The sequence below is a fragment of the Micromonas commoda genome, chromosome 13, assembly GCF_000090985.2.
Source record: "Micromonas commoda chromosome 13, complete sequence".
NCBI lineage: Eukaryota > Viridiplantae > Chlorophyta > Mamiellophyceae > Mamiellales > Mamiellaceae > Micromonas > Micromonas commoda.
This window is the reverse complement of record NC_013050.1, coordinates 754,300-771,043: the sequence shown is the minus strand read 5'-3', so window position 1 is coordinate 771,043 and position 16,744 is coordinate 754,300. Positions and strand designations below refer to the sequence as shown.

The 16,744-nt window shown below is 67.9% G+C and overlaps 8 protein-coding genes across 8 annotated transcripts; 3 read left to right on the top strand and 5 right to left on the bottom strand.

The window, feature by feature from the left end:
• Positions 1–83: 83 nt before the first annotated feature.
• MICPUN_63750 (predicted protein) lies at positions 84–3,245 on the bottom strand (the record flags this gene model as incomplete). Its single annotated transcript, XM_002505532.1, has 1 exon — positions 84–3,245. One exon carries the CDS (start codon positions 3,243–3,245, stop codon positions 84–86), a length of 3,162 nt encoding a protein of 1,053 aa, XP_002505578.1.
• Positions 3,246–3,629: 384 nt separating this feature from the next.
• Positions 3,630–4,682, top strand: MICPUN_106442 (predicted protein; the record flags this gene model as incomplete). Its single annotated transcript, XM_002505764.1, has 2 exons — positions 3,630–4,082; positions 4,227–4,682. 2 exons carry the CDS (start codon positions 3,630–3,632, stop codon positions 4,560–4,562), a joined length of 789 nt encoding a protein of 262 aa, XP_002505810.1. The 3' UTR covers positions 4,563–4,682.
• A 113-nt stretch (positions 4,683–4,795) lies between these two features.
• On the bottom strand, positions 4,796–5,665 carry MICPUN_87683 (predicted protein; the record flags this gene model as incomplete). Its single annotated transcript, XM_002505531.1, has 1 exon — positions 4,796–5,665. The coding sequence occupies one exon, from the start codon at positions 5,663–5,665 to the stop codon at positions 4,796–4,798; it is 870 nt and encodes a 289-aa protein (XP_002505577.1).
• A 388-nt stretch (positions 5,666–6,053) lies between these two features.
• PSBO (photosystem II manganese-stabilizing polypeptide) lies at positions 6,054–7,923 on the top strand. Its single transcript, XM_002505763.1, has 3 exons — positions 6,054–6,181; positions 6,563–6,668; positions 7,011–7,923. The coding sequence occupies exons 1-3, from the start codon at positions 6,111–6,113 to the stop codon at positions 7,743–7,745; spliced, it is 912 nt and encodes a 303-aa protein (XP_002505809.1). The 5' UTR covers positions 6,054–6,110; the 3' UTR covers positions 7,746–7,923.
• A 29-nt stretch (positions 7,924–7,952) lies between these two features.
• MICPUN_63746 (predicted protein) lies at positions 7,953–9,047 on the bottom strand (the record flags this gene model as incomplete). Its single annotated transcript, XM_002505530.1, has 1 exon — positions 7,953–9,047. The coding sequence occupies one exon, from the start codon at positions 9,045–9,047 to the stop codon at positions 7,953–7,955; it is 1,095 nt and encodes a 364-aa protein (XP_002505576.1).
• A 448-nt stretch (positions 9,048–9,495) lies between these two features.
• MICPUN_72029 (predicted protein) lies at positions 9,496–10,047 on the top strand (the record flags this gene model as incomplete). The annotated part of the gene is made up of 1 exon (XM_002505762.1): positions 9,496–10,047. A coding segment is annotated over one exon (552 nt), but the record flags the coding sequence as incomplete, so codon positions are not given.
• Positions 10,048–10,159: 112 nt separating this feature from the next.
• Positions 10,160–15,067, bottom strand: MICPUN_63744 (predicted protein; the record flags this gene model as incomplete). The annotated part of the gene is made up of 1 exon (XM_002505529.1): positions 10,160–15,067. One exon carries the CDS (start codon positions 15,065–15,067, stop codon positions 10,160–10,162), a length of 4,908 nt encoding a protein of 1,635 aa, XP_002505575.1.
• A 349-nt stretch (positions 15,068–15,416) lies between these two features.
• Positions 15,417–16,727, bottom strand: MICPUN_63743 (predicted protein; the record flags this gene model as incomplete). Its single annotated transcript, XM_002505528.1, has 1 exon — positions 15,417–16,727. One exon carries the CDS (start codon positions 16,725–16,727, stop codon positions 15,417–15,419), a length of 1,311 nt encoding a protein of 436 aa, XP_002505574.1.
• Between the last annotated feature and the right edge of the window lie 17 nt (positions 16,728–16,744).

The following is a 16,744-nucleotide window of genomic DNA, read 5'->3' as shown; positions in this document are numbered from 1 at the left end:
CACGAGTGACTTACATTTAGGGTGGGTGAGTTGCAGTCGAGCCGGGTCGTTTCTCTGATTTCATTTTGGGCAACTCTCGACGCTCAGTGCCCCGACTCCCGCGCCGCCCTCGCGCGCGCCTCCCTATACGCCGCCCGCCTCTGCGCCAACGACTGGTGCCCCGGCGATCCCCCGCCCGCCGGCGACGACATCGGCGACGACATCCTCGCGCGACGCATCCGAACGTCAACCGCCATCGCCGCCCTCAGCCTCGCGTCGTGCACGGACCTCGGCGTGTGTCCGCCCGAAGACTCCCTGTCCGCCTCCCTCGCGCGCCGGACGTCAGCCTCGGACGCCGGGGACGTCAAGAGCGATGACGCGTCGTCCAAGTCGCCATGCCGCCCCCGCCTGTCGGTCGGCACCTGGTCCCACGAGGTGTACCCGCCGAGCCTGGCGAGGTCGCCGAGCACCTTCGCCGCGCTTGAGGACCCACCGCCCGTCCCGCCGCCGCCGCTCTTGGTCTCCTCGAGGCGGCGGCGGAGCCGACGGAGGGATTCGAGGTCGCTGGACGCTTTCGGCGCGAGTCCCCTCGCGCGGAGAGCCGCGACGGGCGAACCGTCTCCGCCGACGACGACGACGTTTCCCCCCTTGCGTGATCGGACGGACGACTCCGATTCCGACTCCGACTCCGACTCCGACTCCGACGCCGCCGCCGCCGCCCGAAACTTCGCCTCTAGCCCCACAGGACCCCCCCGACCTACCCCCCTGAGCCGGCGTCGCGCCGCCGCCGCCGCCGGACTCGCGCTCTCCGAATGTTTTCCGACGAACCGCTCGGGCCTCGCCAGCCAACCGTTCCCGACGTTCGCGTCCGACGATTCATCCGACGACGACGGGCTCGGGCTCGGGCTCGGGCTCGGGCTCTGGCGGCTTCGTGCCCCGCGTCGCGCGCGGGTCAACTCGTCGGATAACTCGTTATCCTCGTCGACGACGGCCGCCGCTCGACTCGCGGATTCGGTCCTCGCCGTCATCGCGTCAACCCGTCGCCTGATCCCGGGGGGGAGTCCGTGCCGCCCGCCAAAGCTGGAGGAGATGCGCGCGCGGTCCTGCGCGGTGAACCGGTGCCTCGGCGGGGGCGACGGCGGTTTAGGGTCGGGGTGTGGTGCCGTCGTCTCCCCGCCCGCCAGCTGTGTCTCTGGGATTCGAATATCCTCTCGGATCTCATCCGCGTCGGGCGAAGAAGCCGGGAAGAGGCTCGCCGCGGCGGCCAGCGCGGAGTCCACCGCGGCGGCCGACGCGTCCATCCGGGCCTTCACCGGAGACTCGCGCCAGTGCTCGTCCATCCCTGGCGGGTCCGGGAGCTCGCCCAGGTCCAGGGGCTCCGGCGGGAAGACTCCTCTTGTTCCCGGATACGTGCCTGGAACGTGCCCGGATGCGCCCGTCGACGTCGTCGCTCGCGGCGGTTGCTGCTGCTGCTGCTGCTGCTGGCGACCGAACTTGTCGCTCGGGAAGGATCGCGGGACGTGTCCAGAGGTGTCCAGATCGATCGCCGCGGACACCACGTAGGGTTGACTCCTCGCGAGCGGCGACCGGTACGCCTCGCCGACGAAACCCGTGCGCCGCTGCAACCGACCAAACGCCACCGCCGCGGGCTCCACCTCCTGGAGCTCCTCGATGACCCTGCCCATCCCCGACGCGATGGCGACGACGGTGTCGTGCCGCCGGCGCATGTCGCGAACCGCCTCGCGCATGGCATCCGCGAATCTCGCGCGAATTTCACCCGCCGATTCCGCCTCCCCCCCGCGCGACGACCGGCCCGCCCCGACTCCGCCCGCCGCGCCGCCTCCGGACGTCCCGTCCTCTTCGGCGGCGACGTCCGCGGCCATCGCCAGCAGAGCCTCCACGGACCCGGCCTCCCCGCCCCCGAACGACGCCGCCGCCCGCCCGCCGCCGCCGCCGCCGCCGCCGCCCGTTGTCAGCGTCTGCCCCAAGCGTATCGCGCCCTCGACGTCGCCGCCGAGGATCCTATCCACCAGCGCGGGGTCCCACGTCGCGCTCGCGGACTCGCTCGCTCGCCCGGGCGACGACGGGTGCCGACGCTGACCGTCGGGTGCCGACGCCCGCCCGCCGCCGACGCCGCCGACGCCGCCGCTGCTCCCGACGCTCCCGCCGCCCGACGGGCTCGGTCCCCGTTCTTTGTGCCCGCCGATCGGCGGTCCGATGATCTGCGCGAGCGCGGACTGGTACCTAGTCTCCGGCACCGCCGCGCTCCTCCCGGGCGGCGACTGGCGCATCGGGTCGGCGGCCGCGAGCTCCGGGAGAGTCTTGGGCGTGGCGGGAAAGTTCTCCCGCGCCTCCTTCTCCGCCTTCTCCGCCTTTTCCGCCTCCTTGTCCTTCTTCGACGGTATCCCCGCGATCCGCTTCATCTTCTTGTACGCCATCAGCAGCGGCGATCGTTTCTTGGACGCGGACGCGACGGCGGCGTCGGTGACGCCCGCCGCCGCGCCCGCGGCGGCCCAGAGGTCCCTGGCCGACTTGTTTTTAGTAGCCTCGGGCGTCGTCGTCGTCGTCGTGTGCATCGTCGGGGCGTTCTCAACGGTGCGCCGCTCGGGATTCTTCCTCGGGGGTAGCACGGACGCGAACGCGACGGCGCCCCGGGGCTTGGCCTCGGCCTCCGCCGACTCCTTCGCGGCCGCCTTGTCCTTCTTCGACGGGATCCCCATGCTCCGCTTCACGGCTTTGTACGCGAGGATGAATCCCGAGCGCTTCTTCTTGGTTCCTTCGCCGACGTCCTCCGGGACCCCCGCGGCGGCTCCCGCGGCCCGCCACCTGTCGCTCGCGGACGAACGGGAGAGCGCGGCATGCGTGGACGACTCGACGGACGGTCGCGATCCGCCGTGGTGCGCGGCGCTGGACGCGTCGGGTCGCGATCGCGCCCCGGCCGGATGGGGCGCCCCGTTGTTGACGTCGAGCGCTCCCCACGGCGCGGTCGTCGCGGCGCCGGGGCCGGTCGCCTGGCCCGGCGCGGGGAACATCCTCGGCGGCGATGAGGGCGGCGTGGGCTTGGAGGCGCGCGGGAACCCCGGCATCGCGCGCGATGTGCCGTGCAGCACGGCGTCCAGGCCGACGCCGCTGGACAGCGCATCGTGGTACCTCCTCCGCGATTGATGAAGCTCCGCGTCGGCGCCGGCTCCATCGTTCGAGCCGCCCGCGTCCGCACCCGCGCCGGCCTTCTTCCCCTTCTTATCGTCCTTCGTCCGGGACTTCATGATCGACCGCGGGACGCCCTCTTCCCCCCCCGACGGGCCTGCCCTCCTGCGGCCTGTCGCCTCACACTTGATTCTGTTTGTGCCAAATTCGTTTTGACGAGTCGAGCGTCTTCGCCCCGGGAAAAACTTTCAACAACCTCGCAGCCGGGCGAATCAAGGACCATGATGAAAGTTTTAGACTGGCGCGCATAGGAGAAAAAGGGAAAAAAACTCGAGGCGAATTCTCACTGGCTGGTTCTCACTCACTGCCAGTTGGAATCCCGACGAGCGGCTCCGGTTGCCTCGACGTCTGGCGAGAGGGTTCTTTCCTCTTCGAACGATGGCGATCAGACCCCCACGCGGACCACCCGTCGTCTGGGTGCTCTCCGATTTTCACCCCGCGCCATGCGGCTGTACGTCGTCCGCCACGCGCAGAGCGCTAACAACGCGCTCGCGCACCCCTCGCTGATGAACCCCGACCGCGACAGCGACCCCTCCCTCACGGAGGTGGGATTCAAGCAAGCCGAGTGCGTCGCGCGATTCCTCAAGGAGGAGTACGGCGCAGGCGCCGAGAGGTGCGCGGTGGAGAACCGCATCGGACGTTTGTACTCGTCGCCCATGCGCCGGTGCATGCTGACCTCCGCCCCGATAGCCAGGGAGCTGGGCCTGGACATCACCGTCCGGGGGGACATCTTCGAGCACGGCGGGTGCTTCGAGGGGAGCGCGGACGGAGCGGTGAAGGGGAGGCCCGGGATGGGGACGGAGCAGCTCGAACGAGAGTTTCCGGGGTGCGTGGTGCCCGCGGAGCTGGATAAGGGGTGGTGGAAGGAGAGCAGGGGGGTGGAGACCGTCGAGGAGGTGCGCGCATCCACCGAAACGCCCGCCGTCGCGCGACACATCTCGTATTCCTTTCCCCCACCGCAAAACTAAACCCTGTAGGCAACCCGACGTCGCGCTGACCACCCGCCCCACCAACCGCGTTCGCCCCGATGACACGCACAGGCGCAGGAGAGGATCGCCGGCGTGGTGAAGTGGCTGTGGGAGCTGGCGGAGGCGTCCGAACCTCGAGACGGCGCCGTGTGCATCGTGGTGCACGGCATGTTCATCGACATCCTCTGCAAGCAACTCGCGGGCGCGCGAATGTCGGTTGGAAAGCAAAGCGCCATGTTCTGCACCAACAACGCGGGCGTCCACGCGTTCGAACTCCTCGTCGCGCCGGAGGGAAACATCGCGGGCATGCTCCGGTTCAACCAGGTGGATCACATACCGGTGGAGCTGCAGACGGGCGGCAGCGTGGATGGGCTGGACGAGTGTTACATGAACGAGGGATCCGCGTAGGCTGACTCCGCTGACTACTGGCGCTGGCTTTCGTCACTCATCCTCTCCTGCATTTATGGTAGCCATTGAATAGCGTTCAACTAGGAACTCCCGTTGAAAGATTCGCTAACGTATCGATTCGTTTACAAGCGCGCGCGTCGCGCAGCCGGGACTACGGGCGGGGGATGCTAAAGGTGGTGAGCTACGGCGGCGGCTTTTGACGAGAGCTCTCTGATAACGCGAGTTTTCTTCTCTCACAGCCGCTTCTTCTTCGCCGACCGCATGAACGGCCTCAGCGCCCACTCCACGTCCGCGTCCTCCGCGTCGATCGTCCCGAGCTTGATCTGGTACAGTTTCATCTCGAACCTCGGTCCAACCTCCGTGAGCTGGACGCTCTTCGGACCCTTCGGCATCTCGTACGTGTGGTGCCTGAGCGAGATCCAATCCGCGTTGTTCGCGAAGGTGATGACCCGCTTGCTCTTCCCCTTGGGCGGCGCGAACAGGTGCTTCAAGATGTTCGCCGTCCGCTTACCGAGCGCGGTCGTGAAGTTCTCCAGGATCAAGTGCGGGTTGGCCTCGGACACCGTGCCGATGTCCTCGTCCTTGATGTCGTGCCTCATCACCGTGCTGGAGATGCCAAAGTACGCCGTCGGGCCGAAGGGCATGTGCGATATGACCATGCCGTCGGGTTCGCCCCTGTGCTCGTGCACCACGACGAGGTCGGTGAAGTCGTTGCTGCGGCAGAGCTCCACCAGGTCGGGGAGCACCTGCGCGCCGCGATTGATCCTCTGAGCGGTGGGCATGAGCAGCTTGACCTCCTTCACGAACTGCGTGAGCCTGCTGGAGGGATCGCGCGAGGTGGTGACGAGCACCTTGGGGTCCCTGAGGTTCGCGTTCTTGTACTCGTCGTCCGCCACCGCGCCGTTCGTCGCTGTCTCCACGTCTTCCAGCGCCAGCTCCTTGCGAAGCTCGGCCTCGCTGTTCCTCAACTCGTTCGGAATCGCCTTGCCCTCCTCGAGGCACTGGCGAATCTTGCGCTTCTTCTCGTAGAGCTCGCGCTCCTTCCCTTCCAGCGACTTGCGGTAGATGAACTCCCTACGCAGGCGGTTGGTGCGGCGGATCATCTCGTCGTCGAGGTTCGTGTCAAGTCACTCGAGTCCCTCGAAACCTCTCTCACCTACGGGCGGGCAGCGCACTCGCCCTCCGCAAATGGAGCGCCCCACCGCCGACATTCTCTCGAGGCGTGTTTCACGCCGCCCCCTCGGAGTGGATTTATACGCGCCGCGCGCCATAAATGATACGGGCGACACTTCCCATCAATTCCTGGGTTGCGCGGGCGATCTCTTCAGAATCCCGATTTTTCCAGCAGGAAGCGATTATCGTGCCACCCCTCGACACGCCGGCACGTGATTGGTCAGAATCCACAACAGCGATTTTGTTAGCCAGCTGATTGGGCCGGCTGATTGGCAAGACTGAGTTCGCGCTTTGTTCTTAGCTGCGCGATCGGCCCACCCGCTTCGCCATCACCGCACACACCCAACCGCTTTCACCGTTCCACGAAAGTTCAAGATGGCTGCCATCTCCGCCTCCATGTCCCTCTCCGCGGTCGCCAAGGCCAAGACCGTGCGCGCCTCCAAGCGGTGCGTGCCCGCGCGTTTTCCGGCGACCAAACCCCGTCCCGCTTTCTTTAGGGTGGAGAAATCTAGCGAGTAAGATTTCGCCACCCGGTGCATCCCCGGGGTAGATAGGGAGCGTGTCCGGCGCGCTGCGCGACCGCGCGAGCGCGTGTTCGCGCGCGCGCGCGGTCACCGACTACCGCGACGTCTTCCTCGCGAGGTTCGACGGGTTCGCCGGGAGGTTTTCGGCCGCGCGGACGCGTCGCGACGACCGCTCCGGCAGCGCACCGATCTTCGTCAGTGCCAGCGGGTTCTCCCGATTGGGTCTCAGCAACCGCCCGCCCTATCCCTCCGCGCGAGACGCGCGACTGACGATTCCAACCCCGTTCACCCCGTTCGCAACAGCACCGCGGTCAAGTGCTCCGCCGCCAAGCCCGCTTTCGTCGAGAAGGTTGAGAAGGCCGGCAAGGCCGCCCTCTCCGGCCTCGCCGCGCTCACTCTCGCTGCCGGGGTACGTTATTTCCCAGCGATATAATCATTCCCGCGATGCGTGCAACCGTATCCACGCCCGCCGGGGCGCGGCGGGCGCGCCAAACACCGGAGCCGGCGTCGGGCGACCGCGATCGAACCAACGCGCGTCTCCGCGCGCGGCACGGCCGCCGTTCGCGCGTCGCGTCCGCCGATTCGGGCCCCGCCAGCACCCCGGCTCTCGGCTTTTTTTTGACGACACGCGTCCCACGCCTGGCGCGACCCGTGGGCACGAATTTCCCAAAACCAACAACGCCCGCCGCGAGACGACCCTTTATAACTAACCTCGCATCCCCCCCTCAACCCCCTCTTCTTCCTCCCGCAGTCCGCCCAGGCCGTGACCTACGACGAGCTCCAGGGCCTCACCTACCTCCAGGTCAAGGGCACCGGCCTCGCCAACACCTGCCCCGTGGTTGAGACGGGCGGCTCCGGCTCGTCCATCAAGGGCGGCGACTACGCCCTCGAGAAGTTCTGCATGGAGCCCACCTCCTTCACCGTCAAGGAGGAGTCCGCCTTCAAGGCTGGCGAGTCCGAGTTTGTCAAGACCAAGCTCATGACCCGCCTCACCTACACCCTCGACGGCATGACCGGCTCGTTCAAGGTTGGCTCCGACGGCTCCGTCGCCGTGCAGGAGCGCGACGGCCTGGACTACGCCCCCGTCACCGTCCAGCTTCCCGGCGGCGAGCGCGTCCCCTTCCTCTTCACCCTCAAGGAGTTCACCGGCAAGGGTAACACCTCCCAGTTCGGCGGTGACTTTGTCGTGCCCTCCTACCGCGGCTCCTCCTTCCTCGACCCCAAGGGCCGCGGCGGTTCCACCGGTTACGACAACGCCGTCGCCCTCCCCGCCAAGTCCGACGCCGACGAGCTCCTCAAGGAGAACAACAAGAACGTCGCCGCCCTCAAGGGCTCCGCCGTGTTCAACGTGGCCAAGTACGACGAGGTCACCGGAGAGATTGCGGGTGTGTTCGAGTCCATCCAGCCCTCCGACACCGACCTCGGCTCCAAGGCTCCCAAGGACGTGAAGATCACCGGTCTCTGGTACGCCCAGCTCGCGAAGTAAGCGCCCCGACCGTCACGGACGTCGAGACGAACTTACTTTAGAGCGAGAGGTAATATCATTTTGTGACTTTGGCGCGGGAGAGTTTGCGGGTTCATCGCCGCGGATGCACAGGACGTAGCCACGTGTGTCTAGAGTTGTGGGTGAATCGGAAATATCTACAGAGAAAATCTTCCTAAACACCCGCGGCGCTGTCCTCCCCTCCCCTCCTCACCGCCGCGCGCAGCAGTCGCAGTAGTACCCGACGCGCATCGGATCCAGACTCGCCAGCCGCGCGAACTCCGTCCCCGCCTCGATCCGCCCGCTCTCCGTCCCGGTCGCCCGCACCAGCCTCGCACGCGTCACCACCGGCCACTTACTCGACGGCTCCATCTCGCTCAGCTCGCGGCACAGACCCGCCTCCCGCCGCAGCGTCTCCATCGCGGCCGCATCGTCCCCGTCGCCGTCCCGCGCGCCCATGAGCGTCTGCGCGGTGAGCCACCTGTGGTATATCCACCCGCTCTGGTCCTCCGGTTCCGTGAAGAACGCCTGCTGCACCAGCTCGTACTCTCGATCCAGCGCCTCCTTGGACAGGTCCGAGACTTTCGGGAGCACCTTCGTCCGCGAGTGCCACGCGCTGTAGTTGCTGAAGTTGAGCTCGATCTTTCGCGTGGTGTACTCCAGCTCCGCCTCGTCGATCGCCCTGCCCCCGTCCATCAACGAGACGACGAAGCGCCTGTAGTTCCAGCAGTGGAAGTTGCGGTCGTCGACATCGAGCATCTGAGAGATCAGAGCCATCTCGCGTCGCAACGTCGCCTCCTTTGCGTCGGTCGCGGCGAGCCTCTCCACGGTCCATCGCCGGTGGTGCCAGGACCCGTACCCCTTCGGGTTCTTGCGCAGGGTCTTCTCGGTGAGCGCGAGCTCGTCCTCGAGGGGAGGCACGTACGAGGCTGGGCGGGTGGGATCGGCCGTGGTCGCCTCTGCGTCGTCGGGCGGGGATCCGGCGGCCGCGTCGTCGCCCGCCGAAGCCACCCCCGCGCGTCCCTCCCTCGCCGCGACCGACGATGCGACGTCGGTGTTCGCATCGTCCCGGCCCGTGCTCCCCGGCGACCGGATGCACTCCCTGCGAAAGTTCCACGCGACCGCCACGTCGGGGTTGATCTCCAGCAGCCGTCCGGCGACCGCCATGCTCTCCGCGGTGTGCACGCGGTCCCTGCGCCGCCTCACCACGTCCGCCTGGAGCGCGCGGAGGGCCTTGACGCGAGGCAAGGAGGCCTCGCGCCTGGCGGCCGCCTCCTCCGGGGTCTGCCTCCTCCTGCCGTGCATGTTCCCGCGGCGCCCGGAGGTGTGACCGGCATCCCTCGAGATCGTGCCCAGAAACCGAGACGCACGCACCCGACGGCTGCACAGCTGTGTCGCGGGTCTTTCCAGGCGGAGAAAGACAGAGAGAGGGAGAGTAGGAGAGTAGAAGAGAGGGAGAGAGATGAGCTCGTTCGCGATGCCCGCGTCGGCCGCGGTCGCCGCGATCGTCGCCTCCTTCAACGGGCGACGCCCCGACTCGCCGCGGTCGAAGACGGGCAAGGGCGGATCCGCTCGTCGCGTCGTCGCGGCGCGGCTCGGGGATGCGCGGCGCGGCTCGGCGCGACCCTCGCGCGCCGCGCGCCGTGGCCGACGAGCTCCCGACGTCGGCCGGCGGGAGGTTAACCCCCGCGCGTCCTCCCGCGACGGCGACTCGAGCGAGGGCGCATCGGGAGGGCGCGCGCGCGATCGGGAGGAGGACGTCGTGCTCGTGGAGACGACGCGTCCGGACGGAACCACCGCGCGCATCGTGTACAGCACCACGGCGCCGGTGGACGTGTACGAGCTCGAGAAGCTGTGTGATGACGTGGGATGGCCGAGGCGGCCGGTGAGCAAGGTGCAGGCGGCGCTCGAGAACTCCTTCTGCGTCGCGTCCCTTCACCTCGAGATCGCAGAGACGGGCGGATCGGGAGGATTAGGATTAGGAGGAGGAGGCGGTGGAGGCATGCCCGGGGTGTCCTACGCGGACGCGTCCACGCCCGAGGGCACCAGCCGCAGGCTCGTGGGCCTCGCCAGGGCCACGAGCGACCACGCCTTCAACGCCACCATCTGGGACGTGGTGGTGGACACCGAGTTCCAGGGGCAGGGGCTCGGGAAGGCGCTGGTGGAGCAGATGGTTCGGACCCTGCTGGCGAGAGACATCGGGAACATCACGCTGTTCGCCGACAACAAGGTGGTGCCCTTCTACAGGTCGCTCGGGTTCGTGTCGGATCCGGAGGGGATCAAGGGGATGTTCCTGTACCCGTGAATATCGTCAATCGTCGTATGGTATTATGTCGCAACGCGTCAGAACAGCCCTCGCGGCGAAATCTTCGAAACAAATAAACGTCGGCGCCGAGCCTCCTCGTCCCTCCTCTCAATCACCTCTCGCCCTTCATGACCCGGTCGTACTTGGAGCTGAACGACTCCAGCCCCGGTCGAACCTCCTCCGGCCGAGTGTCCACCCCACCCGCCGCCTCGACCCCAGCTGTGTCCACCTCGTCCCCCGAGCTGTCCTCGTCGGCTGGGATGAGGCCGGCGTCCCTGCGAGCCCTGGCGCCCCCGCCGCTCCCGAGCATCTCCCGCGCCATCCTCACGTCCTTATCCTTGCCGATGCTGATCCGTTGCCCGCGCGCGAACAGCCTCTCCGCGGCGGCGCCCAGGGCGTCGGGGGAGTCGTCGGAGAGCGGAGAGTCGGAGTAGTCCTCGTCCCGCTGAGAGTCGGTAATCGTGCCGGTCGCGCCGGACATGTAAGCGTCCTCGGCGTCGTCGCTAAAGTCACTGTCGCGCGGCAGCGGCCGCACGCCGCGTATGGCGGAGGGCGGCGGTGAAAAGGCATCCTCCATCGCGCTCTCCGTGCTGCCCAGTATGTTCGCGAGCGCGCTCTGTATGTCCGAGTCGAAGGCGTCCCAGTACCACCGGAGGAACCACCGCTGCGCCACGCGCTTACGAACGAGGCACCGCCGCAGCTCGTCCACGCTCTCCTTCTTCTCGTCCACAACCTCGATCCACCTGCGAATGTACCCGCGGAGGTTCTTGACAGTCATGCGCTCGCGGTTGCGGTGGGCGAGCCGATTGACGAAATCACCCCACTGGTGCGCCGCGCGCCACTCCCGGAACGCCTTGGCGCGAAGACGAAGCGACAGCCTCTGCGCCATCGCCGTGCCCCGCGCGGCGGACAACTGCGCGCGCCTCGCGCCGTCCACCGCCGCCAGCCACGTCCCCCACGCTCGCGCGAGGTGCCGGTTGGTGACGCGCGCCAGGATCGTTCGCGCGGTTGCGCACCGACGCGCGTCCGAGAGCCACGCGGCGAACGCGCGAGATGAAAGATTTTGAACCATCTTGGCGCGAACCCTTGCGAGCAGCCGGCGAAGTCGTCGACGCTCCGCAGCCGCCTCGTCCCATCGGTCGAACGCCTCCGCGACGTGCCGCCGCGTCCACCTCGCCGCGATCCGATCGAGCATCGTCACCAGCGCGGCGCGCTGCGCGACGAACTCGGTCCATCGTCGGAAGCACCGGAAGAGCGCCCTGGATCGCCACGCGCCGAGCGCCTTGATCACCGCCGATCGAGCGACTCGCAACTCGCCGCAACGCGATCGCCACGCGCGGAACGACGCCACCAACGCGCGACGCGTCCACCGCGCGATCGCCGCCTCGAGCGACGCCAACGCGTTGGCCCTGCGCTCGATCCGATCGATCCATCCCTCCCACGCGCGCCGGCACGTCGCGGTCGCCATCCTCGCTACCACCTTCGAAAGTCTCCGCTTTAAAGCGACCCGCTCCGCCGCCGCCTTCGCCCAACGAACGAACCCCGCAGCCATCGCCCGCTTCGCGAAGCCCATCGCCGCCCGGCGCGCGAGCATGCCGCGCGTGGACGCCGCGAAGGCGCGCTCGGCGCGCCACTTATCGAACGCACGCGCCGTCGCCGTTCGCCGCCAGCGCGTCGCGATCTTCTCCGCCGTCGATCGAGCGTTCGCTCGCGCTCGCGCCTCCTCGAACCAACCGTCGAACGCGGAACCAACGACGCGTCGGCGCCACCGGCCGGCGACCCGCGCCAGGAGGTGTCGGTGGCGTCGTCGCTCCGCCGCGTTCGTCCGCCACGCGACGAGCGCGGAAAAAACGAGCCCGTCGCGCCACCTCCTCGCGACTTTGGCGACGAGCGCCCGTCGTCGTGCGAGATCCGGGGCGATGAACGCCCACCGGTTCCACGCGCGCGCGAGCACCGCGTTCCGCCACCGTACCGCCACGCGCTCCACCGCCTGCGTCGCGCGTCGCATGTCGTGGCACCAGTCGAACCAGCGGTCGAACGCGCGCGCGAGGTGCCGGCGATGCCATCTTTGAACGACTTTTTTCACGAGCGCTCTTTGACGTCTTCGCTCGTACGCCCAGTCGCGCCACCCGTCCATCGCGGACGCGACGAAACGACGCCGCCACCTCGACGTCACGCGCGTAACGCTCGCCCGCTTTACCCGCGCGTCCGCCGCGTTCTCCCGCCACGTCACGAACGCGGAGACGACGAGCCTGTCGCGCCACCTCCGCGCCACCCTGGCGAGGAGCGCTCTTTGTCGTCGGAGCTCCGCCGTCTGTTCGAGCCAGCGAGTAAACGCCGCGCGGGCGCTCGCCGAGTTTGCGCGTTCCATCGCGACGGCGACGACGTTCTTGCGTCGACAAATCTCCGCGTGCGACTCCACCCACCCCTCGAACGCGAAGACGAGGTACGACTTACGCCACCTGTCCGCGACGCGCAGGATGAGCCTTCGCTGGCGTTTGATCGAGTCGGTCCACTGCACCCATCGATCAAACGCCGGAGCGGTGACGCGAAGGACGAATCGAGCCGTCACCTTCGTCATCAGGTACCGCCTCCGCCTCTCCTCATTGTGCGTCTCTAACCACGAGTTGAACGAGTCCCGCGTTAAACGAATTGACCGGTGCGACGCCGCCTTGGCCTCGAGCCGCCGAAGGAGAAGCGCCGCCTCCGCCTTGTTCGCCCAGCCGTAAAAAGCCTCCGCGATTTGGCGGTTCGCCATGCGACGCACCACGTTCGTCGTCAGCCGCGTCAAACGCCGCCGCTCGCTCACGCCGTGGCGCCAGCCCCGGAACGCCCCATCCGCGACGCGCCTGGACATCCTCGCCACCAGCCTCGCGACGATGACCCGAGCCCTCTTACCCTCGGCCCATCGCTCGGCCCACGTTTTGAACGCCCTCGCCGCGCCGTACGCGCCCACGCGGGATACGACCCGCCTCGCCGCCACCCTCAGCCGCCGCCGCTCGGCGACCGCGGAGGACCACGCGTTGAATGAACGGTGCGTCTGGAAGTTGCGCAGGCGAGAGGCGACGCGGGTCATGGCCAGCGCACGCGCGTCGGCTCGAGCCCTGGCGAGCGACCGCCACGCCAGAAACGCCATCTCGGAAATCTTAAACGCGCCGCGAGCAAACATCCTCGCGACGAGGCGTCGGCGCGAACGCGTCTCCTTGGTGTGATCACGCCAGCGAACGAACGAGGCGGCGAAGATCTTCCGTCCCACCCGCGCGGCGGATCGGGAGACGAGCCTCCGGACCCGTCTATTGTTTCCGGCGAAATCGAACCACTCGGAAAAGACGCCGCGGAGAAGATCCCGCTCGCGCTTCGATACCAGCCGCGCCGCGACACGCGCGCCCTGCCGACGGCGAAGCCGCGCGTCCTGTGCGACGTCGAACCACTCGCGAACCACCGCGGCAGTGTCCCTCCGCGCCTTGCTCTCGGTAAATTTGCGAAAGTTCCGGGACACGCCGCGAACTTCCTTCGTCGTCGCCGCCCAGCGCCGCAGCGCGGGACCGACGCACCGGAGCCTCGCCTTGGACGCCATCGTGCTGGCGGCGTACGAGCGCATCGCGGACTTGCGCTGCGCGATGCGCCAGGTGCGAAAGGCGGCGGCGGCGGCGGAGTTACGCCACCTCGTCGCGAATCGGGTCATCCGAGTTCGAAGCGCCGCCGCCTCCGCCGTCCGAGCAAACCACTGGTCAAAGGCGCGAGCCATCGACCGTTTGGCGATCCTGGACCCCACGCGCGTGTACAGCCGCCGGCGTCGCGTGAGTTGCGTCGCGTGCTGCTTGAGGGCGTGCAAGCCCCGCGTCTGTAGGCTCCGTGTACGCCGGCGGGCGAAGGCGTTGGTCAGCGCGCGATCGAGCATCTTGCTAGACTCGGCGTGCTCTTCCATCCGCGACTTGTACGCGTTCGCCTCGTCCCTGCGCTTCGTGCACTCCGCGACGAGCTCGTTCACCTGCGTCTGGGCGTAGGTTCGAAGCCTGTCCAGCTCTTTCAGCGCCCATTCGCGTAACTCCCCCGAGGCTCGGTGCAAATCGGAAACCTCCGACTCCACCGCCGCGCGAGCTTGGATCTCCCGCTGCAGCGCCACCGTGAACTCCTTGGCCATCACGCCGGACATGGCGTGAAGCACGGACGTGTGCTCCTTGACCGCGTCGCCGCCGCCTTCACGGCCCGAACCCCTCGGACCCCCCCCGCCGGGAGTCGCGCCGGGAGTCTCCGTCTGATACATGTCGTTGCGATATCGAGTGGCGCGCCTCGCGGCAATCGGCGGCGGCCGAGACGAGTACTCGCGACCCGCCAGCGCCAGGGAGGAATCATCGCTGGTGCCGCCCGGGCCCGCCCCCGGGGAGAAGAACTCGTCGTCGTCGTCGTCCCCGTCGATGTCCTCCCCGTGTCGATGGGTTCGGCGGGGCGTCGCCGCCGATGGCGCAGCTGCCGGCGAAGAAGTCGCCCTCGACGACCCGATCCTCACCGCCGTCACCCGCAGCTCGAACCTGTCCAAGCGCCTGTGCCGCAGGATGATCCGGCGGGTCATCCACGGCTCGGCGAGGGTTTCGGACCGGGCGTCCATGATCCACTCCTCCCACGTGCCCATGTGCTCCGACGCGAACCGCAGTCGCTGCGCGCCCCGCCTGGTGGCCTGCAGCATCCGATCCTCCGCCATGGGTGCTCTGAAGCCCCAGAAGTCGTCCCTGCGACACACCTCGAGGTGCGCGTGCGGCCACTGCTTCTGCAGCCCGACGATGTTCGCGTTCCGGCCGGATTCGGAGTCGACGACGAAGCGGTAGAGCGGGCCGTGGCCCTCCTCGGCGTCCTCCTGGGAGACCGCGTACGGGCGCGCGGCTCCGATCTCATCGTCGTGGCCCGCGAGGAGCGCGACGATGTCGCCGGATTCGAGGCCCGCGCGCGGTGCGGACTCGAACACGACCTCCGCGGGCGCGGGCGCGACGCCGGCGGACCCGCGGGGCACCAGCGCGCTCATCGTCCCGCCCCCGAAGTTCGGATCACGCGCTAACAAAAGACTCGCCCAACTGTCCGCGTGTCGAATCCGAAATCGGCTTCTCACACGTCAACCGACCGGCACCAACCGCCCGGCGTCCGCCGCCCCTCCCCGGGTTCGCGCGACGCGCCGGCTTAGAATGAACCCCCGCGCTCCGTCCGGGGGTTCCCTCGGTTCAAACCCCGCGTGCTCGCGCCACAGGAGGCGCTCCCGGCCTTTGAAACCGCCCCGCCAAAACAACCGGCTTGGTTGGCACGAGAGAGAGAATCTCAGTGGTGCAAAATATCTTTTGTACGGCGTAAAGGTTACGACTTGGCGTATTTGGCGTTAATTAAACGTTTCTAGACTCAAGATGCTTCCGGGCCTCTTCCCTGAACGCGTCCTCGAGTCTCCCTTCCCTCACCGCGGTCCTCATCCGATCCGTGTGCTCGGCGTCAAACCCGCCCTCCGCCTCGATCGCGCGCATGTGCTTCTGCATCAACTTGACCACCTTGCGATGCTCCTCCGGGGGCAGCGTAGCCATCTTATCCCGCACCCGCCCCGCCAGCCTCGCCATCTTCGCCACGTCGGGCGCATGCCCGTCGTCCACCCCGCACTGATCCATCATCTCCTCCACGAGCTCGTACGGGTCGACGCCCAGCGCCTTGACAACCTTCCGCTGGACCCTCTCGCGTTCGAACGTCGCCGCCTCTCGCTCCCGCCGCGCGTCGACCTCCTCGAAAGTCTCCCACGTGGTGGAGGCTTTGGCGTTCTCCCGCACGGCGCAGTGCGGCTGGCCGACGACGGCGCAGTACCTGCACAGGCCGATGTCCGTGGGCTTGCCCGGGGCGAGGTACCCGGGCGGCCAGGCACGCTCGTACCCAACGGGCAGGCACCCGACGTGCGCCATGTGCTTGCACGGTAAGACCTCGTGTCGCTCAAACTTTGGATCGTCGACTTTCTTGCACTCGGTCATCGTCTCCAGGCACACGCCGCAGGGCAGCGTCAACGACCCGTCCCTGCACTGCTGCAGCAAGACCTGGTTCTTGATCGTCCACAGGTACGCCTCGCACGCGCTCGTCATCCTGTCCCACCCCTCCCGCGTGACCCTCGTCGCGCCCGTGGTCTTGTCCCTCACGCAGCCGCCGCCTTCGCCGCTGATGGTCTTGCCCATGTGGGTCCAGTAGACCTCCACGGACACGTCCTCGGCCTTGGCGACGGCGAGCGCGTCGAAGCCGCGTTGGATCATCTCGTTGGCCTCGTCGAAGCGGTTGTGAGCCGCGAGGCCCAGCGCGATGTTCGCGGTGAGCTCGAGCCGGATCCCGGCGGACCTCGTGCCGAGACTTTCGTAACGCGACAGCGCCTTGGTCGCGTACTCGTTCGCGATCGCCAGGTGTTCGAGGTGCTTCCTGAAATTGGCCTCGCGCTGCGCTCGATCCGACGCGGCGTACTCGCGCCCGTAGGCGGCGTACGCGTCGTCGGCCTGCAGCTTCGTGACGCACAGTCGGCAGTCCTCCTTGTGTTCCTTGTAGTGTTTCTTCTGGCACTTGCGGTCGCAGTAGCGGACGCAGTTGCGGTTGTCCTTGCAGGCCGAGCACTTCATGAGCTTGGGCGGGGTCTTACCGCAGTTGGAGCACACGGGTTTGGCGGCGGTGTTTGTCATGGCGCGCGATAGGGGTG

Bases quoted from the DNA above. Each gene is read 5' to 3' on its own strand.
- PSBO (XM_002505763.1), top strand. From the start codon at position 6,111: ATGGCTGCCATCTCCGCCTCCATGTCCCTCTCCGCGGTCGCCAAGGCC. The intron at 6,182-6,562 runs GTGCGTGCCCGC...CGTTCGCAACAG, and splicing joins ACCGTGCGCGCCTCCAAGCG to CACCGCGGTCAAGTGCTCCG. The intron at 6,669-7,010 runs GTACGTTATTTC...TTCCTCCCGCAG, and splicing joins CGCTCACTCTCGCTGCCGGG to TCCGCCCAGGCCGTGACCTA.